Source organism: Alnus glutinosa, chromosome 6 (genome assembly GCF_958979055.1).
Source record: "Alnus glutinosa chromosome 6, dhAlnGlut1.1, whole genome shotgun sequence".
In the NCBI taxonomy this organism is placed as follows: Eukaryota; Viridiplantae; Streptophyta; class Magnoliopsida; order Fagales; family Betulaceae; genus Alnus; species Alnus glutinosa.
Genome location: NC_084891.1, coordinates 9,524,360 through 9,549,936, shown reverse-complemented (window position 1 = coordinate 9,549,936; position 25,577 = coordinate 9,524,360). Strand labels below are relative to the sequence as shown.

Here is a 25,577-nt window from a genome sequence, read left to right as displayed (position 1 = left end):
GAGCCGCACAAGACTCCTGCTGGGACTTTGAGTCTTATACGAGAGGTGTTCTAATAGCGCATCCTTCAGCCCAAAAGAACCCAAGCCCTCATCCACTAAAACAAGCACCCGGTCCAACTCCCCTTGCAAAAACACCATCTGACTTTCTCATGGATTTCAGTTTCCCACCAATACACGCCACACCTTATTACTCGCAGCAGCATGAACATAGTGACAAGACGAGTCCGCACCACCTCGAGTAGGACATGTCTAATCCCTCCTCAAACCATTCGCCATAGAACAACTCAGCAGCTTCCCCATCCCGCCTAGCACCTTCGCAAAGGACGAGCTACTGCCGCCTAATGTTGGAGTCAAAGAAGAGCCATCCAATGTAGTTGCCTTGCGCATAGAAGCCGATGAAGAGTCACCCACTCCGGTGGCTTGCATTCCACCACTGGGTTGCCGAGAGCTCCCACCACTCAAAGCCACCACCTTTTCCAATTCTGCCACGAAAATTCTCCATTCTCTCCCTTCTAGTCCCTCCAACACAAAATGGAGCCTCTACGACCACCACCCCCGTACACCTCCACCACCAAAGTGACCATACTTCTTAGATCTTCTTTGGGCTATAAGAGCTTTACTCCCCTCCCTAGTTGACTTGAAGAATTCATTTGCCTCTGCCTTTTGTACCAATTCCTCCACTGTAGAGGACAACCAAGCCACACTCACCTTACCCAGCAACACTACACAAGAAAACCCTCAGCTACTTTAGACCAACCGAAGCAAAGACCCCCCTTCTACTACCGATAACTCAGGTTTTGGACTCAACAAAGAACCAACTCAAAAACCCCATCGTAAGATCAAACACAAAAAAAAAAAAAGCTAACGACGCACCTACAAATCTCCATATACACACTTAAAAGAAGTAACAAGTAGCGCTAAACAATAGCAAGAAGAAGTAGATCGAAGCTATTTTTGTTCTGCTATTGTTAAGATCTCCTTGTTTGGCAACATTCAAGCAAGTGCAACCCTAACCCAAACAGAGAACTATCCCTCACCCAACCAGTTGTCCTCTCTTAAGTGAATGATCCTTATAATTTATCTCAACAATTCAATTGGACCAGGCCAACAAAGCTTCAAGTTACTTATCAAAAAAAAAAAAAAACCAAAGCTTCAAGTTTTTCATGAGAGGAATCAGATTTCCCTGTTTGCTGACAAGGACAGATTCCATTCTTTAGGCAGCACCTTGTCTTTTCAGGGGAAACTACTTCTAAAGGAATGTTGTTAGTAATTTTCTGAAACTCCAAACCCCAAAAACTTCTTTCCTCTCTTTTTTTTAATCTGTACCTGAAGTGGGGAGTTTAAGTCTGAAAAAACCAGAAGATCACTTTCATCCCATATAAGTTACTTTGTAAGATTCTTTTTAGCAATCTCATAAACTAGGGTTTACAACTATTCCAGTTTGCAAAAGAAAAGGAAATATAAAATCAAGGAATCTCGAAATTTGAATATTTAGAATCTTGAGATTTGCAAATACCATGACTAGAAAATTATAATGATAAGAACAGTCTCAAGAGAAATTTTTTGGATAGGTAGGTATGAACTGACATCAGACCCGCATCTATGACACCACTGACAAACTCAAATCTTTGAGATATAGTATTTCCCAATTCAACCTTTCATATAATCAGAAATGTATCCCCTGTAAAATTAGTCTTTGCAGCCAAATGACACTAGTATTAGACAGTTCTAGTGATAGAAAGCTAAGGTTTAGCATTTTAATCTCCATCAGATGGTTGAAAGAATAACATAATAAAGGTATTCAGTGACAAGTCCAGAACATACCATGCGACCACGAAATTCTGGATGCAATACACGACTTTTCACGGTCACATAGTTTCTATCCTGTGTCGTAGATAAATCAGAAGTAGAAATGTTGTAAGTCAGAAAAAACCAAAAAAAAAAAAAAAAGAGAGAGAGAATACGAATGAGACTGGTAAGCTTTCCACAAACTGCAGACAACAAGCACATGTACATAAATTTGCAGTGTATTACAAAAATTTCACCAGTTAATGAAACCATAACACGATAAATACTAGAAATATATTCAATATTCAATAGCTTTGCACTACATTTTGAAAGAACAGATCCTCTCTTGTACTTGCAAATGACCCTTTCACTCACAAAATGGTGAGGAAGTGAAAAGTGGAGCAAATAAAGATTCCCTGCCTGAATATTAACCTTCAAGTAAAATAATCCTATGCAGTATTTCATAAGCATATTTTGTCAAGTGACAAATTCAAATGATGCATTTTTAGTTAATAGAAAAAAAAAAAAAAAAAGGAATTTAGTGAAGAATGAAAAGAAAATATAAAGGTCAGGAGGCCCTTCGAAAGTAGTGTCACGCACTAGAGCCCAAAATAGAAGAGCACAACAAAGGTACGCAACCCAAGAACATATGCAAAAACCTACTGATTTGACACCTAAACTACTTACCTTTAAAACTGACAATTTGCACGAAACTACTTACCTTTAAAACTTTCAGGGTGCTCGCATATGTTGAAGGTCTTCCAATCCCAAGCTCCTCTAGCTTCTTAACCTATAAATTTCAAGATAGCAAAGATGAAAGCCAACCAAGAACACAGAAGTCCAGAAGTAATTTAAGCCCCCCCCCCCCCCCCCCCACAAAAAAAAAAACCAAAAACACCTTGGTACTTCGACACACACATAAAAAGAGCTGTGTGTATCAGTGGGCCAGTTTGCACTCATGCCACTAAATCATCACAATTCATAAGTACACCTTTTGGCAGAGTAAATCAGCAAGGAAAACCCTTTGAATTTGGTTTCCTATGCCTGCTGCCAACACTAAGGAAAACCCCTTGGATTTGATTTCTTCTCTTAAAAGAGATAGATATGGTTTATACAGCATGATTACTTGATTTCCTGACATTATCATAATATGTTGTATGATTGGTTGAGTGTGTTGCATTGCACTGTAGAGGCCAAACAACAAGATTAGGTTGCTGCAGAAAAATTCTGTAGCACTGCAATCACCAAGAATGGTTGTAGGGCCTTTTTCCAAAAAGATGTTTTGCAATAAAATGACCATAGAATAAACCCTCTTTGAGTTGTCTTTCTAATCATCCAAACCATATGATCATTGGACACACGTAAAGCTTATAGCTGAGTAATCTCCGCTAAAACGTTGCTGAAATTATAGCACACACACAAGCACATCAGTTGAACCTTGAGGCCTTAAAGCCTATCTTTTTGGCCATAGGGCCTTTTTCCAAAAAGATGTTTTGCAATAAAATGACCATAGAATAAACCCTCTTTGAGTTGTCTTTCTAATCGTCCAAACCATGTGATCATTGGACACACGTAAAGCTTATAGCTGAGTAATCTCTGCTAACATGTTGCTGGAATTATAGCGCACACACAAACACATTAGTTGAACCTTGAGGCTTTAAAGCCTATCTTTTTGGCCAGAGACCAGGCCTGTTTAGGACCTTAAGGCAACTTAAAAACCCTATAACGACTAGATGTAAGTGGTGTTGGGACCTACACTCTAAAGACCACAAGAATAAGTTCACATTGCATGATCCATGTGTAGAAAATTGAACATACATGCATAGTGTGATCGTTCAAGAAAAAAAAAAAAGGAACTTGAAATACAAAGCAAGTGTCCTGAAAGGGAGAAATCAGATCTGTCACTTAGTGTGGGAAGTAATATTTAGGAGGATCAAACAATTGAAACGAGTAAATGATATACAAAAGTGTTAACAGATAATAATTGTTCGTGAATGTTTGCTTAGGTTGTTAAGTGAAGTGTGTTGAATTCTTGAAGCTAAGGAACGAGGTAAGCAGATATGATCGTACCTTTTCTTTCTTCAAAATGCCAATGCAATGTTTTCTTAAAATTGTTTTCAAGGTATACAATATAATTTTAACCTTTTATTTGGTAGCCCCTTTTATGCATCCAATACTGTGTTTGATAAAGGGTTTTAAATCTAAACAATTTTATACACATGCTTCTGCTATGTAATGAAGATGTTATAAATATGTTATGATGCTTGATGAAAGTAAATGAAAATAAAGAAATGAAAGAAAAAAAGGAAAACAATTTTATGAATGCATGAAAAGGTTTTAAATTGTTTTCTTGGCCATGTGAAATGATGTGCGATGGTACCAGAGCTAATGAGTGGAGGCAACCATCTTGTATGGTCTGTTGGGAATGGCTCACTCAAGTGCACCATCGTTTATCAAGCAACGATGTCCATATCCTAGATGTGGCTCCACCTGTGGCCACGAGTGAGAAGCCGGAATTCTTGCGATCGCCAACCCTTACACACAGGATGTAATTGTGTGTTGGCCATTCAAGAGATCAAAGGAAAAAGAATATTTGCAATATGTGTAAATGTTTTACTTGTACTTTTTGGATGTTCTGAAAAGGAAAATTGTTTCCAACTATATTTATTGTATGATGTATCTTTTTACTGAGTATTCAACTCAACATTTGTTTTTATGTTTTAAAACAACCTAGATGATGTCGTGGATGGTTCTACAGGCCAGGAAAACTAAAGTCAGAAGCCTTCTCCTACAAGAGGATTTGAATAAGTGCACGTAGCACATTAGTTTGTTTTTGTTCCAACATGATTTCTATGTTAAGACTAAGGATGTGGAGGTTAATTTTTAATGGGATGAGCTTTAATAACAGTAGTATGATGGTTCAAGTTTTTAATTGTTATGAGACATTTGCTTGGCTTTGATTTTTCAGTTTATGGAATTCTTATATCCTATTTGAGTGTGTGTAATATCGTCTTCCTATATGAAGGGGGTGTTCATTCATAGAGTGAAAAATATATATATATATTGCAAAAAAATACTACTGCTATAAATAATGGTGCTGATAATGTACCAATGTTCCCTCAGAGTAGCGTGCTGGAGGCTGGGTATAGTGCTGCTTGAGTTCCACTTTACCAAGATGCAATGGATCTCCTCGCTACAAAACAAATAAGTTAATAAAGCACACCCCAGAGAACATGTATATAAAAATACTAACATCAGAATAAATTCAAGAGACTTTGATAAAAAACCATAGAAAAGTCGAACAATGGCCTGGTGATGCAACAAAATCTGTGGCATGCCTCATTAACAGCCATAAAATGTTTAATTACAAGAAAATTCTTTTCCTATAGAGTTCCAATCCCATCCGAGCAGTTAGGAGGGGTTTGGAAGGTGAGGAATGGAAAATTAAAAAAGAGAAGGATGCTTTATTTCACGTAAACAAGAAATATCATACATGAGAATAACTACCTTCAATAAATTAAGAATCCCAAAAGCCTCATTGCGATCATCCCATTTATTTACTTCACTCCGGATTGCTTTAGTTTCCATGTCCTACAATAACAGAATAGACAAAGTGCCAACTTAAAAATGAAGCATTACACAAATCACATGCAAGTCAACCAAATAAGACAGAAAGGTGCTGCAACTTCCAGATTGAGAAGAAGAAAAGCCAGCTAAAAGAGACAAGATAGCAATAAAAAGTTAAAATCGATCTCTTATTATACAGATTAATCAGGATTAACCAATAAAAACTCATGCAAACATATATACCCTCAAACATGTCAAAGTCCCAATCAAAGGCATACACTACTGGAAAAGATAGGGAAAGAAACTATTGTCACAATAGCAAAATTTAAAATAACAACTTAAGAACAATGAGCACAATCAATCGGGCACAATCAGTCTTGAATTGCTAAAGTATTTCCAATTGTATGAGTTACACATAATTATATCAAATGTAGGGCTGTAAATGAACAAAGCTACTCGTGAACTCGCTCGGGCTCAGCTCGGTTAAGTTTAGCTCACGCTCGGCCCAATTATTAAATGGGCTATTCGTGAACATAAAACTAAACTCGATTATTAAACGATACATACTTGTTTAAAACTCAGCCCGACTCAATTAATATTCATGATCAAGCTCGTATAAGACTCGAATCACTTGTTAGGCTTGACTCATATATTTATTAATATTTACATATGTATTAATAAAAATAGCTTATATATTATATTACTGATCAAGTAACAATAATCAATTATATATATTATAAATATCTAAGCATAAATTAAATAACAATAACTTTTTTTTTTTATAAGTAATGTCAATTCATTAATAAAGTGCAGAAAGGTGCAACCTAGTACATAGAAAGTATACAAAAAAGAGAACCCCTAATAGGAATGAACATAAAATAAATTTAAAAAATCTGCATAAGTAAAAACACTCAAGTTATGATGAGCTGTTATCCAAATATATAACGTGTTAAGCAAACATTTCCGTAGTTCCAACATCGATGTCTCTAAATCTTCAAAGTGTCGCGCATTCTACTCCCGCCAAAGACACCACATTAAACACATCGGAACTAACTAACAAACTTCCTTAGCTGGACCATACCCAAACGAAGCGCCCCAGCTAGTCAACAATTCCAACACCTTTCGTGGTATAACCCACTCTACCCCAAATAAAGTATGACTGTAACTTCATAGATCGCAAGCAACTTCGCAATGAAGTAGCAGATGTTCAATGGACTCCCCACACTTTTTACAAATATAGCACCACTCAATCACCACGACATTCCTCTTTCGCAATTTTTGTCCTTGCTCAAAAATTGAAGGCTTTAAAGGTTGATCTCAAATCTTGGAACAAACAGGTGTTTGGAAATGTGGAATCCCTTAAATTGGCTCGTCTTGAAGAATTGCGTGCGCTTGACAATCTTGAGGAAGTGAGAGGCTTAGACTCTGAGGATCTTTTGAGGAGAAACTCGATTGCTAGTGATCTGGAAAGAACTATTCTCTTAGAAGAAATCAGCTGCAGACAAAAATCCAGAGTTCTTTGGCTTAAAGCGATCGATAAATGCACTAAGTTCTTTCATCAGACTAACTCGAATAGAAGATCCAACTCCATAGAATCCTTGTCTGTTAATGGCTCAGTCACTTCTGATCATCATGCCATCAGAGACCACATTGTTCAATTCTATGAGTCTCTTTTTCTGAGCAATACAACTGGAGGCCCAAGTTGGATAGTATTGCTTTCAACTCCTTATCCTTGGAGGAGGCCGCTCAATTGGAGCTTCCTTTTGAGGAAAGGAAGGTCCTAGAGGTGGTAAAATCTATGGACCGAGACAAGGCTCTTGGTCCTGATGGCTACCCCTTAGCTTTTTTTCAAAACTGCTGGGATGTGTTCAAAGCTGATATCATGGGGGTCTTCACAGATTTTCATGCTCATAGCAAATTTGCTCATAGCAAATTTGTGAAAAGCCTCAACGCCTCTTTCATTGCATTAATCCCCAAATCCCCTGGGGCAACCGATCTTGCAAACTTTCGGCCTACCAGCCTGGTGAATGGTATTTACAAGATCATTGCTAAAGTTCTCGCTAATAGAATGAGCCGTATTTTGGAGAAGATTATTTCAGTGCCTCAGAACGCTTTGTCAAAGGTAGACATATTTTGGATTCGGTCCTCATAGCCAGTGAATGCTTGGATGGCCGTATCAAGTCTGGTATCCCAGGGGTTCTTTGCAAACTGGATATTACGAAGGCTTTCGACCACGTCAATTGGAAGTTCTTATTGTACATGCTGAAAAGATGCGGCTTTGGGGATAAATGGGTCTCTTGGATTTCTCATTGCATATCTTCGGCGCGCCACTCTGTTTTGGTCAATGGCTCATCGGCTGACTACTTCAATAGTTATAGAGGGCTGAGACAGGGTGATCCTCTTTCTCCCCTCCTGTTTATAGTTGTCATGGAGGCTTTGAGCAAAATGCTCTCTAGTGTTGTTGATTGTGGTCGCCTCTCAGGCTTTTTGGTTGGTTCTAGGCCTGTCGTGATCAACATTTCTCACTTGTTGTTTGCAGATGACATCTTGGTCTTCAGTGAGGCTAATCCTGACCATCTTCGCTATCTACGTGTTCTCCTAGTTTGTTTTGAAGCTGTCTTTGATTTAAAGGTCAATTTGGCTAAATCTCTCTTTGTCCCTATTGGCAATGTGGACAATGTTGCCGAGTTGGCTTCTATCTTGGGTTGCGGGACCGCCTTACTACCCTTGAAGTATCTTGGCATGCCGCTTGGGGCGCGCCACAAGGCTACATCTACTTGGGATGATATCGTGGTTAATATGGAGCGTCGTTTGGCTAGTTGGCAAAGGTTGTATTTGTCCAAAGGTGCCAGGGTTACCCTCATCAACAGTACACTCTCCAACCTCCCTAAGTATTTCTTGTCTCTCTTCTCCATTCCTACTCGTGTGGCCAACCGTTTTGAGAAGCTTCAAAGAGACTTTATTTGGGGAGGGATAGGTGAAAAATTCAAATATCACTTGGTCAGACGGGACAAGGTTTGCTCTCCGATCTCTGATGGAGGGTTGAGTATCAGAAACTTGAGGACTTTCAATCGAGCCCCCCTAGGCAAATGGCAATAGCGTTATGGGTCTGAGCGAGATGCTTGGTGGAGAGTCGTGGTGGACTCTAAATATGGCAACCTTAGGGGTGGTTGGTGCTCTCTCGAGCCAACAGGTGCCTTTGGGGTGGGGGTATGGAAAAACATCAAGAAAGGCTGAATTTCGTTTTCTCGTTTCACTAGATTTGTCGTGGGGGATGGCTCCAAGATCAGTTTTTGGAATGATTTGTGGTGTGGAGACACAACCCTCAAAGAAGCTTTTCCAGCTTTATTTGGCATTGCTTGTCTTAAGGACGCCGTTGTGGCGAATAATCTGGAGCTGTTGGGTGACTCACTCCAATGGAATGTGAGCTTCATCAGGGAGGCTCATGACTGGGAGGTGGATGTCTTTGCTTCTTTCTTTCAATTGCTTCACTCAATCAAAGTGAACCGAGACAATGAATACAGTTTGTGGTGGGTCCCCTCCAAAAAGGAGTTTTCAAAGTCAAGACCTTCTTTTACTCCTTAACTAGTGCTAGTAGCAGTCGCTTCCCCTGAAAAAGTGTTTGGCGTACTCAAGCTCCTCCTAGGGCTGCTTTCTTTGTATAGATTGCAACACTCGATAAGATACTCACCCAGGACAACCTTAGAAAACGACATGTTATCGTGATCAATCGGTGCCGCATGTGTAAGAAGACCGAGGAAACTGTGGATCATCTTCTTCTCCACTGCGACGTGGCTTCTGTATTGTGGAATTCTCTCTTTAGCCGTTTCAGGATGTCTTGGGTTATGCCTAGACGAGTTATTGACTTGCTTGCATGTTGGTGGTCATCTGGTAGATCAAGGAGTACTGCTGTTTGGAAAATGGCGCCCATTTGTATCTTTTGGTGCTTATGGTGAGAAAGAAACAATAGGAGTTTTGAAGACTTGGAAAGATCCTCGGATGAGATCCTTTCTTTGCTCTATCACTCTTGTTGGACTTCGGCTTATGTCCATCCTTTGTATATTTCATTTTCTGACTTTCTCACTCGCTTTTCTATTTCTAGATAGGTGTTTCCCGGTATACTGCCAGTGTACTAAGGGGCGCCTTACGCTTTTTCTATAAAATTGATTTCTTACCTATCAAAAAAAAAAAAATTACGTAAAGTTGTTGTCCATACAAAGAAAGCTACCATCGTCAAAGCCTTAACACACTAAATACTCTTCCAAGAAAATCAAGGGCTATCTTTTCTATTTAACACTTCATAAATGGACTCCCCACTCTTTTTACACATACAGCACCACTCAATCACCACGACATTCCTCTTTCGCAAATTGTCATGCATCAAAATTTTACCTAAAGTTGTTATCCATACAAAGAAAGCTACCATTGTCATAGCCTTAACACGCTAGATACTCTTCCAAAGAAATCAAGGGTCATCTTTTCTATTTAACACTTCATAAATGGACTTCACTTCAAATAAACCCCTTTTGGAGAGTTTCCAAACTAACCTATCATCCTCTCGATGTCGAACCGAAATAGAATAAAGACAAGCGAAGAAAGAAAGTACCATCTCCATCTCTCAATCCTGGACTGGACACATAAAAATGACATTCCATTGAGTAACAATAGTTAATATATATTAAGTAAAAATAATTAATTGGTTATATACACACACACACAGAGTATAAGCATATAAGTAAATGATATAAGTACATTCAATAATTTATGTTATATGTCATATAAGTATATGCTTTTTTTTATAAGTAAGAGAAATATCATTAAAAATGCAAAGCGCAGTCAAGTACATAGGGAGTATACAAGAGAAGCGTCTAAGACAAAGAAGAAAAAAGAATAGGGAATCATGAAAGCTAATCTCTAAAAGAGATAGGAACGCAACAGTCCAAGAGAACAAAGAATATAAAAGAAAGTTCTGAGCTCCTCAATTGTCCTTTGTCCTCGAAGTTTCTATCATTTCGTTCCCTCCACAAACACCGTAAAAGGCAAGAATGAACCATCTTTAACACAACAACACTCCGAGAGCGACCACCCGCCCACCAATAAGTGAATCAATCTATTACCTGAAGAGACATGACCCAAGACAAACTGAAGTGGCTGAAGATGACATTCCATAAGGCACGAGCAAAAGAAGTATATGCTATAATGCTATATGTTATATTTTATAAGTATGATTAAGTATATGTTATACCATATGATCTAATGTGTATTTTCTTTGTATTTGCTTGCTCACAAGTACCCCACACCAATAAAATAAAAGCAAACACACACCCCTCACAAGAATAGTTGACTTGTCTGGTTGTCCCACATGGAAAAAGCAAGGAGAATTCCTTACCTAAGTAATCTATAGGGATGCAAGCCTCTCTTATTGAGCCAAGGCTCCGGTTGTCCCATATGGAAAGAACAAGGAGAATTCCTTGCCCAAGTAATCTAAAGGGGTTCCGTTCTCTAGAGGATGGCTTTGGAGAGGCGTTTCTTCATGGAGGCCGAAACTTTCCTCTTCTTGGTGGAGAAAGGCAAGTCTGAGCTGAGAACGGAGGAGAGAAGGAAAGGCTTCTTAGGGATTGTGCTACTGGGTTTGCAGTGTACTACTTGGGTTGTCGCAGCGATGAAGGAGGCTTTGCGATCTCAAGGGGTCAAGGATTTCATCAAATCTTTCTAGGAAGATTCGAAGGCTTCGATTGTTCGGAAAGGCTGTAATAAGGATGGCCGCTTCTTGGAGCCAGTGGTCTATGCAGTGGGTGGCCAAAGAGGGTTCATCTTGGTCCCGGAGGGACGAGGAGGGTGGGACTGGAAAAGAGTGGTTGATGAGTTGAGCAAGGTGATGGTTTTCCTAGAAACCACGTATGGGTCTTCTCTCGTTGGTGTGTTGTCTCCGGTGGAGATGAAGGATGGAAATGAGGTTTTGGGTTTGAAGGTCTCCCCCCCCCCCCCCCCCCCAAGCTCGGGTGGGGCTTGGCCCTTTGTGGGTGGTGCTCTACCGTCGTTCGTGGGGGTGGTGAGGTCAAAGGGCCCTGTCAAGTTATGGGTTCTGCTGGTTGAGAGGCGTGACCTTGATCTTCTCCCGGCAGTGAGACCAGCAGCCTCGGAGGAGGTGAGATTGGCCCTGGACTGCTCTATAATGGTAACCTCTGGGTAAGGACTTGCTACTGAAACTGCAGGGCAAGGAACATCCACCACGTTTTCTCTCTGCTCAAGGCACACCAAAATCAGTGAGGAAGATTTTGCCTCGTTTGAATTTGAGTACGTGGAGGAACCTTCTAGTGAGGATGATGGGTCGGGTTGTTAGGTCGTTGATGGGTCGTTCGGTTGCTTTCGATTTGGGTCTAAAACCCACTTTCTGTTTTAAAGGTTTCCGTCTAGGTTGGGTAATGACAAAGCTCAAATCTAACAAGCGAACTAAGGTTACAGGTCAAGGGCTCCCTTTGGATCCTGAAGCAGGTTTTGAGCTCTCTTTGGGTCCTAGGTCTACATCAGGTCTTCAACGGCCAGAGGTGACGACAGCAGTTGACATGGGTGGGGGGTTGTCTGCTCCGACCAGCTCTAAGATGTCTAGAGGTGCTGAAGATACTCCTGCGAGGCCGCTGTCCTTTCCTCCTGAAGGTGCCAGCTCTTGCTTGAACACATCGTTGGCCGCTGATCTCTCTTCGATTGTTTTCGAGGGATTTGCATAATGAGCGGTAGAAGTTGCGCATACTCTTCTGTTGCCGGCAGGGTCTAGGCCAGATTCTTTTGCTCCGGAATCTTCTATGTACACCTCCTCTCCCGTGCAAGCCTTTGTGTTTCTAGGTATGTCGTTGTCGGCGATCTCTAGTCTTGTTTCGACGTTTTCTGGGTCCCCTTCTGCGATAGCCTCCTCTGCCTCTACTCTGCCTCCAGAAGCAGTGAGTGTCCCCTTTGGGTGCTCATTGCTCGAATTTAGATTCTAAGGGGTTTTTTGAAGGGTTTTCTACGGCACTCAACTTCTCGAAAGTTGGGTCAGATTCCTTCAGTGCATCTTCTTTGGGGGCGGCTGCGTTGGGAGAAAGGCTCCGCTTTTCTCTTCAAGTAATGTCAGTGTGGGGCTCCCATCTACTCATCTGAGTCCAAATCAGTGCTAAGATATCACTAGAGATCAAAGGTAGGCAGAGGTGCTCAAATGGATGCTTCTCTGTTTGACGAGGTTGTAACAGCTCTCATGTTCCGGCGACACCGTCTTTGGGTGCTTCTTCTCAAGCTTTGGGTGGGATCGTGGTCTAGTCCTCACCGAAGCCAGGTGGGGGAGTGGTCGGTAAGTCTCCTTCGTCTAGCTTTCTTTGGCGAGGATTCCTTCTCCCAAGTGTTCCCTCCCCTTTGGGTGGTTGCGCCTCTCCAATTGCTAAAAAGGGTGTGAATTTCAGGTTAGTTGGCTTGATCCAATCTTAGAAGTGGCTGGTAGGTTTTGGCCCATCTAGGGAGATTGTAGTGTGGGATCAGGGCAATGAGGTTTGGGTCGAGAAGGATGGAGACTCCCCTTACCCCTTGGGTGTCTACCCCCCTGACATAGCCTTAGATTGGGTGTCGGATGGTGTTGAAGATGAAAATCTGTCTGTCGCGATTTTGGATGCCATTGAAGAGGATTTCCATCAAGTTGAAAAGGGTGTGCGTCTTAAGATCAAAGGGAGGAGAGAGGTATTGAATCTGAAAAGCTCCATTAACTACGGCGGTGCAAGCGTGCCCTCTAGGTGAAGAAAATAAAAGGCTCAAGTGTTGTAACGTTGAGTGCTCATTGTGGGTTTCAGGTTTAGAGGCTGAGGTCCTTGTGGGTTTGTTTGGGTTTCTTTTTGTGGGCTGGTTTGGTTGTTCCTGTGTGATGCAAGTGTGTCCTCTAGTCAGAGGAAAGGAAAGGCTCACGTGTTGTAGCTGTAAGTGCTCCTTGTGGGTTTCGAGTTTAAGGGGTCAGGTCCTTGTGGGTTTGTTTGGGTTTCTTTTTGTGAGCTAGATTGGTTGTTCCTGTGTATACTCCATGTGTACTTAGGGGTGCCTTACGTTTTTTTAATAAAACATTTCTTACTAATCAAAAATAAAAAGGGATGCAAGCCTCTCCTTTTAAACCAAGCCATGTGTGTCATCACACATGCCAACAACAGTAACTTTGAGTTTTAATTACAAAGTTGTCCTCAATTTGATTGTTTGGAAGTTAAAAGTTTTTACTAATGTTATTTAATTCAAGTTGTCTCATCTGATGGTTGGGAAGATGAGTTGCTTAAGTTAAATATTTTTTTTAAAAAAAAAATCTATAAATTCTTAATTAGCCGAGTCGAGAGAGCCGAGTTTCGAGTACTCAGCTTGCCTAGCAGGCGAGCTTGAGCTTGCACAAGGAATTCTCCTTGGCGAGCCAAGCCAAGCTCAAGTTTTAATACTCGTCACGAGCTCGAGCTCGTGAAAATTTAAAATGAGCCGAGCTTGGACAGGCACTACTCACCCAAGCTTGGCTCGTTGATAGCCCTAAAATGGGAGTGTGACATGGCAGCAGAACTCAACACAGATGGACTCCAACAGAAGGACTCAAAAGTAAAGAATCCATCGTTAGGACCAATAGAGAAACACGGTGGCAGCGGAAGAATAGCCTTCAAACCTAGGCCAACTGGATCTGAGTAGGAACTGGAATATTGCAGGACATTATCTGTTAGAGAGTCCCTCATAATCTTCAAACAAATCCTTTCCTTTTTCGTTTCAGGATGAGCTCCTTTGAGTTATAATCAAACATGAAACATCGCTTCAATTTTACATTTTTTTGTCAATCAGCACTCACAGACACTTGTGCTCACATATATATGTAGTATTCATTTGTGTCCAGCAGCCTAAGTCATGCAGAAACAAATCTCAATTCTAGGATTTCATCATCCTGAATTCACCTACTAGGAAAACATGAAAACATAAAAAAGAGATTACTCCAGACAATTAATGCAACATTCAATACTAGATGCATCATATGAATTTCTGCACAAACAAGAGTTACAACCTTAATTGATAAACTTCAGAATATAAAGTGTAGCCGGTCATTCTCCTTATTCCTTACTTCCTTCTGTTTCTTCTTCTTCTTAAGGTTAGAAATGTTATGAAAAGAAATATTAATTTCATAATATAGACGGCAATACAAAATGGACAAATCTTATATGGTCCATTCACAAAACAAAGTGAAAAAAGAATAAAAAGGTTCAACACAAGTACTATGAACCACTAATGTGCAACTATCAAAAAGTAACAAAAAATGGCAAATCGCTTTAATGTAATCAACTAGTAGGTCATAATATGATGGATTATATCAATACACATTTACATCATTGTAGGAATACTACCATGCAGACAGTCCTCAAGATGGTACTATAGTCCATACCTCAAACACTGCTTGATATCCAAGAAAATCAACTCTTGAGGATGCAGATCGCAAAATAATGGACTCATCAGCATTCCCAACCTCTACTTGCATCTGGTTTGATTAAAAGAGAAATGTTAGGCAATAGATGATTGTAACTGTATTGATAAATACTATTAGAAAAGGAGAAAACAAGTCATAATTGAAAACAAATAAAACCAGTCAGAGATAATGCAATACAAGAAAATCTATCTTAACTCACTTTAATGAGGGAAAGAATGTGTATACTTTAAAAAGAAATCTACATTCTAACCTGCTCTATGGTAGCAGGTTCCATTTGGCATGCCACTGTCCGAGACCAAATAAGAGTGTATAACTTCAAGGAATCTTCATCAAGTACTCCAACAAGCATTGCTGAAAGCCAATGAGAGAAAATTCTATAGTTAATTGGCTGTAGAAGTCCATCAGAAGGTAATGTTAAAAACATTAAATTTGCATTATAAAATTGAGATTAAAAACCAAAAAGATAAAGTTATCATAAAGCCTGAAAATCTATTTATTACATGGTAACCTCCGAATATCAGTGGGTCTAATTGCTTCATGAGCCTCTTGAGCATTCTTCACCTTCTTAAAATATTTCCGTGCACTTCCTGATACAAACTTTTGTCCATACCTACACAAAGTACGTTTTTTATATTAAATGAAGGAAAAACAAGAGTTTCACTGCATAAGGAAAAACAATTTCAGCATAAAATAGCTAAAAGAGGAAAAGGGAAGAGCAGTTCAAGCCAATATTAATGAGATGACATTTTTGTGCCTTGATAAAAATGAAATTGTAATTATTTCCACAACAGTTTATTTCTTCCCAACAACAAGCAACATTTAACTGCACTGCCACCATGTACCATCAAATTTTTTTTTTTTTTTTATAGGTAAGCAAAAAATATCATTAAAAAGCGTAAGGCGCCCCTAAGCATACAGAAAGTAGACACAAAGACCACCAATACAGAATAAGCAAAAAGAACAAAGAAAGCACCCGCAGAAACCCAAAAAACAAAAGAAACACCAAGAAACCCACAACAGAAGCCCTACACCCGCAGAAACGCCCTGCATTACGTCACAAGAGCCCTCTTGCCTTTACCCAGGCTAGAAAAATCTCCCATAGAATCAAAGTTTATCGAGCACTCTAATTTTTTTAGCTCACTTCTCCCTTTCGGCTTAGAAGCAGAAACTGAAACCTCTTGACGCTGTCCCTCTTAAAGTAAAATCAAGAACTCCAATAACCTCACCTCATCACCCCCACAAGAGATCCCCATAGTATGATAACACACCTTCACATCATGCACAGCCTTGGGGTAACCTAGAACCCTCACCTCACCCTTCTCTCCAACACCAGCCCCGTCCCGTCCAGAACACCCCCCTTTGAAGATCCACCCACCTCTGAAGACGTACCTGGCAGCAGCGAGCTCGCTGGAACAGTCTCTGTCAGCAACGGAGAGTTAACCACAGGCAAACAACCAGGCGGGGCACTAAAGCCCAGCATATGCTCACCCACAACCACAGGCAAACATTCATGTACCATCATTAGCAAGCCTGGCTTTTCAATGATTGTAAACCAGCATGACCTTTCAATAATAGTTAACATTTTCCACCAGTTCCAGACCATGACAAAATGTAATTTTGTAAGCCGTAAACGTGTAAAACATCCAGATTAACGACAACAATCAATAGAATAGTATAATTGTCACTATTATAGAACAAGTAAGTACTTTCGTTCGCACATGTGCATCATCAAGCCTATGCAGCTCATAAACTAAAATGAAAAAATCCCAAAAAGAAAAAGGCGTAAATGGGGGCAACTATATAAGTCACCTTTCAGCGACCATTGAGCGTATGTCCCTAACAGCTTCATCAGACAACTGACAGAGAAAATAAAAGCCATTTTGTTAGATATCACAAAAGGGTCATCTTCACAACAGAATTTAACAATATTGGCCAAACATGGAGCTCTATTGAGCACATGCAACCATATAAAAAGTAAATGCGATAGCGCATCAAGTCGACACAACCATATTAAGAAATTAATATCAATTAAAATATTATATAGAATAATATAGCATTCAGAATCAATGAGGCAATAGATGTAAAGCCATTTGTCATATCTACATCACTAGTCAAAGTCGAGACTTTCTTCTACTATCAGAAGTAAATGATTTTGCAATTTCATTTTAGAACAATTAGTCAATCACTTAAAAATAGTGAAGTCCACATACTTTCATAGGCAAAAAAAGAAAAAGAATCAATTGTCTCATATACATTTTCTAAAGTAGGTTCACATAGACCCCCTCCTCAACCATCTAAATTTACAACACACACTAGCATCAATAGATTTGAGATTTTCAAATTACCTTTGTTTTGTAGAAAAGAAAAGAAAAGGACACTATAATATAAACAGGACGGCAAGCAGTTCTTAAAAGAACTAGCAGAGATATTCCAAGGAAAAAGAGAAGGCGCAACAAGCACCATCTAAGGAAAATTCAAGGTGGATAGAGATGGCCTCCAAAAAGTTTTGCTGTCTTTCCTGCTTTTTTCGCCATGAAATTTGCCTTGCGGCTCCAATCCATAAAGCCAAAACCAAAGTCACATTCCACAAATCCTTAAGAAAGTTGATAATAATACTAGTTATAAATTAAAACCTCTTTCTGACTCACACTATGGCAGTAGATGTCAACTTGCATTGAAAAAAAAAAAAAAACATTTTACTACCACAAAATATATATATATATATATATATATAGGGATGCAGTTACAGAAGCTTCACATCAAAAATCAAAAATCAAAATCAAAATTAACAAAGATTTGTGAATTCAACCACCAATAGGCATTGGGAAGTTATGAAACACTAAATTAAGTAACCAGGCACTACACACAAACATCCATGCAGCCAAAGCGATACCTACGTGTAGTCCATCTGTTCTGGTGTATGTTATTAGACCTGCTGCCTTACCATCAGATAATTGAACCCCCTCATAAAGTTTCTGTGCAAGCTGCATTCATATGATAAAGTAAGTCAGAGGTTCAGTAATATGCCTTCTCATGAAATATTGTTACTTATCGCCAACAGATGTGAACACTCAAAGCAATATTGTCCTCCTATGTTCACTACTATTCTTCAAATTTAGCTACTAGCTTAACCATACTACCTTATAGTAACTTATTGACTTGTAACTATAAGCTTTAAACTGCTTGCTTTATCTTTTTGTTTTACTAATACTTTACCACATTACTTGGCATAAAATAAGGGTTCTAGTGGAACAGAACAAACTATGTTAAAAGCCTTGAAACCAGAGCATCTTAATTCCTATATAATTGATTTAAAATGTTAGAAGTAAGAATCCACAGCTAATCATGTCCTCCATTAGCTCACTGCTCTTGAAGTAGCATTTCAAACGAAGGTTTATCCTAGCATTCCTATGAGTTGCTTTAAACGCTATGTAACCGATTCGATTATGGAAGCACAAAATAACCATTAGTTTAGTTGGCACATACTCGTTCTATACTCCTATGGATGGGAGTTTATGAAGAAATATAAGGTAGTCCACTTTAATCCATTATGCATTAATGCAATATTTTCTTAACATGTTCACCTCTGTAACCTTATCATATGGAAATTAGATTATATTCCAGTATAAAAATTAAAAGAATAAAAACAAAAAAAAAAAAATATTATAAGTAAGAAACCAATCTCATTAAAAAATGCGTAAGGCGACCCTTAGTACACTAGGAGTCTACAAAGGATACACCTAACTAGGAAGAGAAGCGAGCGAGAAAGTAGCAAAATTAAAAGACAATGGAACAAAAATAATTAGTAATCCAAGTAAAATAATTTGAAAAATATAATAGTGAAGATTTTATATACGAATATGTAAAATGGAAATGCAAAAGATAGAAATTAATTTTTCCAGACCTTCATTATATATGATGCAGTAAACTGCAATTTGTTTGCAGCATCCTGCTGAAGTGTGGATGTTATAAATGGGGTAGGAGGGTTTTTCCGCATTTTGTTTCTTTTAGAGCTGACCACTTGAAATTTTGCAGAATTAATCTTCTCTTCAATATCATTTGCCTCTGTAAAAGAACTGATTGATAACTGATTTAACTTTTTGAAATCATAATGGCTCAAGTGTGCTGGGAAAGAAAAGCCATTCACTAAAGAACCAGGTCCATTTTTGTTCATCTGCACCTCAATACTCCAATACTCCTGAGGTTTAAATTCATCAATTTCCATTTCCCTGTCACATATAAGAGAGAGTGCAGCAGACTGGACCCGCCCAGCTGACTGGCAACCAGGTAGCTTCCTCCATAATAACGGTGAAATGTTAAATCCAATCAAATAATCGAGAGCACGCCGTGCAAGATAAGCATGAACCAAGTTTGCATCAATTTCTCTTGGAGATTGAAGAGCACTTTTAATGGATGCTTCGGTTATTTCATGAAAGACAACCCTTGCTATGCCAATATCTTCACGTAAAGAATCCTGTTGTTGCAACATCTCAATGATGTGCCAGGCAATAGCCTCTCCTTCACGGTCGGGATCTGATGCAAGGATAAGATTCTCTGCTCTGAGGAACAAGGCAGCAAAGAATAAGAAAATTCAGAAACAGAAAAATGAGACTATGGGATATACACACACACACACAGAGAAAGAGCCAAAATAAAAGGCACCTATTACTAGCACAATATATCACCATCACCAATGATTACGAAAATTACCACCAAAAACACCTCTCCACAAATTTAAGAATTAAAACTTAATGTGATGTATAACAATAGATAAATATTCCAATGTATTTCTATAGCCTCATAAACACTTGTTGCTCTAGGTTAGTTTGAAGTGATTAAAGGGGATAGTGAAACCATACCCGCTTAGAGCAACCTTGATGCTCTTCAGATGAGTCCAGGCAGTAGATGGAACCTCCCACACCATGCTAAAGTCATCATCAGGTCGCACAGATCCTGATCTTGCAGCCAAGTCTCTTACATGACCATAGCTAGGCAAGACTTCATACATATCACCAAGGTAGCCCTGAATAATCTTAGCCTTTGTAACTGACTCCACCACCACAACAGACTTCCCACTGGGCGGATATAGCTGTTTCAGCATCCTTTGCCCCTGATGCGTCACTTTGTCTATATGTTGTGGATTCTGTTGCTTTGGTGACTCATTAGCTGCTTTGAAAGATTTCCCCTTTCTACCAGGGTTCCCACTTTTCTTATTGGACTGGGGTTTTCTTGAAGCAGAACCATCAAGAACTTCCACACGTGTGTTCCCAACTGAATTCTTCTGAAAAATGCTAGAGTTAATTAAAATATTGCAATAAAATGAAGGACTTAACCTTGATGGTTCTACAAATTAGTAGTTCCTAACCTCTGAAGCCTGTGAGGACTCCTTGCCTTTTTTGCTAGCACTGGACCTCTTTCCCTGAAAAGAACCTTCAGGCCCTTTGGCTACAACAGCTTCTTCTGAAGCTCCACAGGCAGATTGCCGTATCTTGCTTTTCTTGCTTCCTGACTGCTGCTTCTGTTGTCTATGAACTTTAGAGTTTTGATTATCATTTTTAACAGGAGAAGTTGAAATTGATGATCCCAGCTTCACATCATCCTTCCCATCTCCAGCAAGTTGTTCCCTATTCGTCACCGTGTCAACATCTTTAGACGCTGAAAAATCAGAATTTGCGGCTCTGTTCTTGCTGTGAGCAGCCAATGCTTTTGCCTTATTGGATACTAAAAACCTCCTAGCAAAACTTCCGTAACTAGCTGAACTCCTGATACCACGGTTTAGAGAACCATAAATTACAGTATTTGCAGGTGCCGTATCGTTAAGGGACCCAAATCTTAAGTGGGCAGCCCGCCGAGAACCATCAAGAGGGCTACTCAAAATATGAGAATCTTTTCCGGCCTTCGCATGGTTAGCCGAGATCATGAAAGATACGTTGACTTTATTAAATTTAAGCTGAGAACATTTTCTGTATCTATTGCCATTACCAATGCCAAATGGAGAACAATGTAAATGCACACTTGGGTTCTCCTGAAGTCCCCTGTACTGCAACTGTAACACAAACCACGCAGCAATCACTATTTTCAGCTAATCAGATATAGATGGTCATGAACATAACGGCATTGCATTTATACATAAAAATTAGTGAAAAGCTGTACATAAATTCAAGCAGCCTATGGTTTCCGATAAGCGATACTAGAAACTTGACAAAACTAGAGAAAATTTGCAAAACTACTTCTCTTCATTTCAACCATTTTTTCTGAAAAATAAAATTAAAACGAATAAATATTGAATTCCATATCCTTCTTACTTTTCCTCTTTTAAAATATTCGTTATATACAATCAAATAGAAACATAATCCTTTACTATCCAGGCTTTTCTTTTTCATGTTCTTTTTTCTCTCTCAGTTTCTCAGAAGCCAAATGGAATGGTAATAGAGAGAGCGAAAGGAGAGAGAGAGTGACCTTGGACATGAAGGAGTTGAGCCGAAGAGATGAAGAAGATAAAGGTTTTGAGGAAATGGAGCAAGAGAAAGTATTCGCGCTGCTGAGCAATAGCGAGCTCCTTCGTAGCTGAATCATCGCCAATTACGCTTTCATTCGCTTGCCATCATCGCTCTGCTATTCGCGTTGCTTTTGCTTCGCTTGTGAGTGTGAGAGAACGAGAGAGAAACAGAGAGACTGGAATAGGGCGAGGGATTTTGGATGAGGGTTTATGGCCGAGGGTTTTGGGCTGTGCTTAATGTGGGGCAGAAAGTAATTTTCTATGCTTAATGCGATATCAAATTTTTTAATCAATTACTTCTATATTTTTTTCCGATTAATCCAATATTTGTAATTTTCTATTATGTCCGAATAATTAACAAAGACCAATAAATAAAATAAAATTGAGACCTCCTAAGTTTAATGTTGGGGATGCCATGATCAAATTGTTTGAGAATAATTTTAGATTTACACGAGGCATGCAATCATAGAAATTTTTAATTGTTGAAATCATTAATTTGAATAATAAAATAAGGTAACTCTTTCTTTTCTTTTCTTTTCTTTTTTTTTTTTTTTTTTGAGTAAAATAAGGTAACTCTTAATCATGGATCAAATTGCTCCTAATGTTTCACAACAACTCTACTTGTTTGAAGACTTAGAACATGTTTGGTACACGAAATAGTCATTTCTTTAAAAATATGAATAGTTATTATTTGGAACATAAGAAGTTATAATTTAATGATCATGCATATTCTTTTGTTTGTTAACAACTTATGTGCTCTCACTCTAATTGAACAAAATTTATAAAAATACAAAAGATTTAAAAAACTAAAAATTCTATGGGTGACCGGCCACCCCTTGGAGTGGTCGCCACCCATAAAATTCATTTAGAATTTCTTTTTTAATCTAGGTTTTGAAAAAAAAATATAAATAATGTGGTTGTTTTGAAAAACGCAATATATTTCTCAAGGAATAGCTATTCCTCTTTATTTGGGGAAAAGTAATGCTAAAGACCACGACCTCGTTTGGTTTGTTGAATGAGTATTCCATTCGGAAAGATAATAGTTATTGCTGGATGTACAGCTCCTGTACACTAGTATTTCTTTTCTGACACCTCCATCACACTTGCCGATGTGACTATGCCCATGTAACTCCTCATTCCCATAAGAAGACAATATTATGCATTGCTCATTCGAAAACATAATGATATAAGAATTCCATTAAAAAAAAAAAAAACAACTCGTAATAATTTAAACTTAAGTCATTGTATTATCATCATTACACCTCATGTTATAAAAACTTATCATTTAAACCCTTAGTCTTAAAATAGAAAGTATGTTGGAAAACGACAAACTAATGTGATATGAGCGCCTATTCAATTCATCTTCTATGTGAGGGCTTCCTTCTTTAGTTTCCTTGACCTGTAGAACCATTCACAACATCATATAGATTGTTTTAAAACACAGAAACAAAGAGTGAATCAAATACTAGGTACAACATACAGTAAATAATGTTGGAAAAATATTTAAGTTTCAAATCATCAAAAATACAAATAAAACATTCATCATCATACACCTTCTATTTTCCTTAAACTCTTGGGTGGCCGACACATAATTACACCATGTATGAAGGGTTGGTGATCACTAAGATCCTGGCTCCATTCTTGTGGCCATAGGTGGAGCCGTGTCTATGATATGGATATCACTCAATAACTATGGTGCAGTCGAATGAGCCGTTCCTGTCGAACAATACAAGATGGTTGCCCCCACCCATTAGCTCCGATACCATACATCATTTCATCTGGCTAAGAAAACATTTTAAACATTTCATGCATTCATACACTTACTTAGTTTTCTTTCCTTTATTTCTTTTAAGTTACTTTTCATCAGGCATCATAACATATTTATAATATATACCTAACGTAGCGGAAGCATGCACATAAAGTCATTTGCATTTAAACTATTTTTCAACATTTAGTTCATGATGCATTAAAGGGCCGCAAAATGAAGGCCAACATTATATCATATACCTTTATAACAATTTTAAGAAAACGTGACATTGACATTTTGAAGAAAACAAATGTATGGTCATATCTATTTACCTCGCTCTTTAGCTTCAAAAGTTCAACACCCTTCACTTAGCAACCTAAGCAAACATTCACAACAACTATTATTGTTAACGCTCTCGTATACCATTCATTCTTTTTCATTGTTTTCTTCTCATAAACATTACTTTCCAAACTAAGGGACATATATGATTTCTCATTTTTAAGACACTTATTTCATATTTCAAGTTCAGTTCTTTTCTTTGAATGATCATACTACACATGTATACCTAATTTGCTACACATGGATTATGCAATGTGAGTTTATTTCTTGTGGTCTTTAGAGCATAGGTCCCAACACCACTTACCTCTAAAAATTTATAGGGTTCTTAGGTCACCATAATGTTCACTAGACAGATCTTGTATTGGGCAAAAAAGATGGGGTTTTAAGGCCTCATGGTTCGAGTAGTGTGTGTGTGTGCTGTAATTCCAGGGACGTGTCAACCAAGATTACTTCGCTGTAAACCCTACAAGTGTCCAATGATCGCGTGTTTGGACCATTAGAAAGACAACTCAAAGAGGGTCTATTATAGGGTTAAATTATTGCAAAATATCTTTATGAAAAATTCCTTACAACCACCTTTATTGATTATCTTTATGAAAAATTCCCTACAACCACCTTTATTGATGACTGCAATGCTACAGAATTTTCTTAAACACCCTAATCTTAATGTTTGGCCTCTACAATGCAATGCAATGCAACACACTTAATCACCCATACAACATATTATGCTAATGTCAAAAACTTATGAAATCAAGCAATCATGTTGTACAAACTATATTTGATGTGGTCTTTTGTTTATTAAAATATACCAATAATAGAAAACCACTCGCAATAGAATAAATCCTTATAGAATAAGGCTATAGGGAGGATGTCGAACCTCAAAGACTGTGTAGAAATTGCTATCTGTAACGCCCCGCTTTTACAAAAAGCGTAAGTGAAAATTTTTGAATTTTCACAAGACATTACTAACTTATCAGAGGTAATTATTGGCAACGGAATAAATGTAATATCGATTGGGAATAGAATGACACCTCAGAGCTACTACTGAAATACCTCAAAATATAATAAGTCAGTCAGCATAACTATACAAATAGTAATATCAGTCATGCCTCACAGGGCTAGGTAATCATACAGGCCAAATATCTACATATACTGGAGAAATTATAAGTACTGTCTTAAGTTATGCTAATGAACTACAACAGGGTAGTCCCAAAATATAGGCTATCCAGCCTTACAAAAAACTGAACTAGGAACCGTCTATGTGTCGGGATAGTCCTGATAATCTTCTTCTTCTTCATAGCCTGAACCATTACAAATACCATACAAAGAGAAGAAAACAACATAAATACTAAAGTGAGTCCGCTGTTTCCAATAATAATATGAGTGCTGATTTATTTAATTAATGCAACATAATGCAATGGCCATATAATCACATGTATATACAAAATATAATCTATGATCGCGAATCATAGACATAAAATGAACATAAACGTAATCATAAAGCAATGACAGTTTTAAGTGTAGAGTTTTAGGTATTTCCCTTTTTCCACTACTCTGTTGGCCTTGGCACGGTTAGCGTGTTATTTGAAACCTTGGTTTCCTCACTTAACTTTTAATTATAATCTTTGGGAGCCTTGGCTCCTAGAAACCTTGGTTTCCCTGGTGACCTTGGTACACCAGTTTTTGTATTTATTATTCTTTTCAGGTATCTCCTCATTCACTGAAAACTTTAGAACTCATGTGAAGCCTCGCATACCCACCGTGGATCTTGATCCAACAGCTTGTTATTAGACAGATTATTATAAATAATAAAATATACAAAACCACATGCGCAAACAAGTAAATAAAGTAGTAAGCATATATTATAGGAAAAGCTAACCAGCTTCGTCCTCAGTAAGTATAGAGATACTTACTAGTTTCTGCTTCAAAAGTCTTTCTCTATAACTGCATAATTTCAATCATGTAGTAATACTAAATTAGTGAAAAGAGGCTACAAATATGTTTACTATACTTATCCTTAAAGTATTATTTTAATCGTTGTCCTAATATTTCCGTTTTGGTTTTCTTAATCAAGATATTGAATGCCATCTTAGATTATTGAATAATGAAACTAAGACATCTTCTTTTATTAGCCATTCATTCCAACTAGTATGTTGTTATATAACTCCCATTCATACCCATAT

The 25,577-nt window shown here is 38.3% G+C and overlaps 1 protein-coding gene across 2 annotated transcripts in view; it reads right to left on the bottom strand.

The window, feature by feature from the left end:
* LOC133871284 (uncharacterized) overlaps positions 1–21,531 on the bottom strand; it is a 44,222-nt gene extending 22,691 nt beyond the window's left edge. The window contains exons 1-13 of one of the 2 annotated variants that reach the window (XM_062308695.1): positions 21,269–21,531; positions 20,175–20,855; positions 19,669–20,087; positions 18,714–19,368; positions 17,707–17,793; positions 16,619–16,665; positions 15,310–15,419; positions 15,060–15,160; positions 14,768–14,860; positions 5,296–5,379; positions 4,898–4,981; positions 2,510–2,578; positions 1,825–1,884 (exon numbers count right to left, since the gene is read on the bottom strand). In XM_062308695.1, coding sequence (XP_062164679.1) covers positions 1,825–1,884; positions 2,510–2,578; positions 4,898–4,981; positions 5,296–5,379; positions 14,768–14,860; positions 15,060–15,160; positions 15,310–15,419; positions 16,619–16,665; positions 17,707–17,793; positions 18,714–19,368; positions 19,669–20,087; positions 20,175–20,855; positions 21,269–21,385 — 2,607 coding nt within the window. In that variant the 5' untranslated portion in view covers positions 21,386–21,531. Of the gene's footprint in view, positions 1–1,824; positions 1,885–2,509; positions 2,579–4,897; positions 4,982–5,295; positions 5,380–14,767; positions 14,861–15,059; positions 15,161–15,309; positions 15,420–16,618; positions 16,666–17,706; positions 17,794–18,713; positions 19,369–19,668; positions 20,091–20,174; positions 20,856–21,268 lie in introns of both variants that reach the window. The other variant, XM_062308694.1, reaches the window with a different exon arrangement.
* Positions 21,532–25,577: the final 4,046 nt, after the last annotated feature.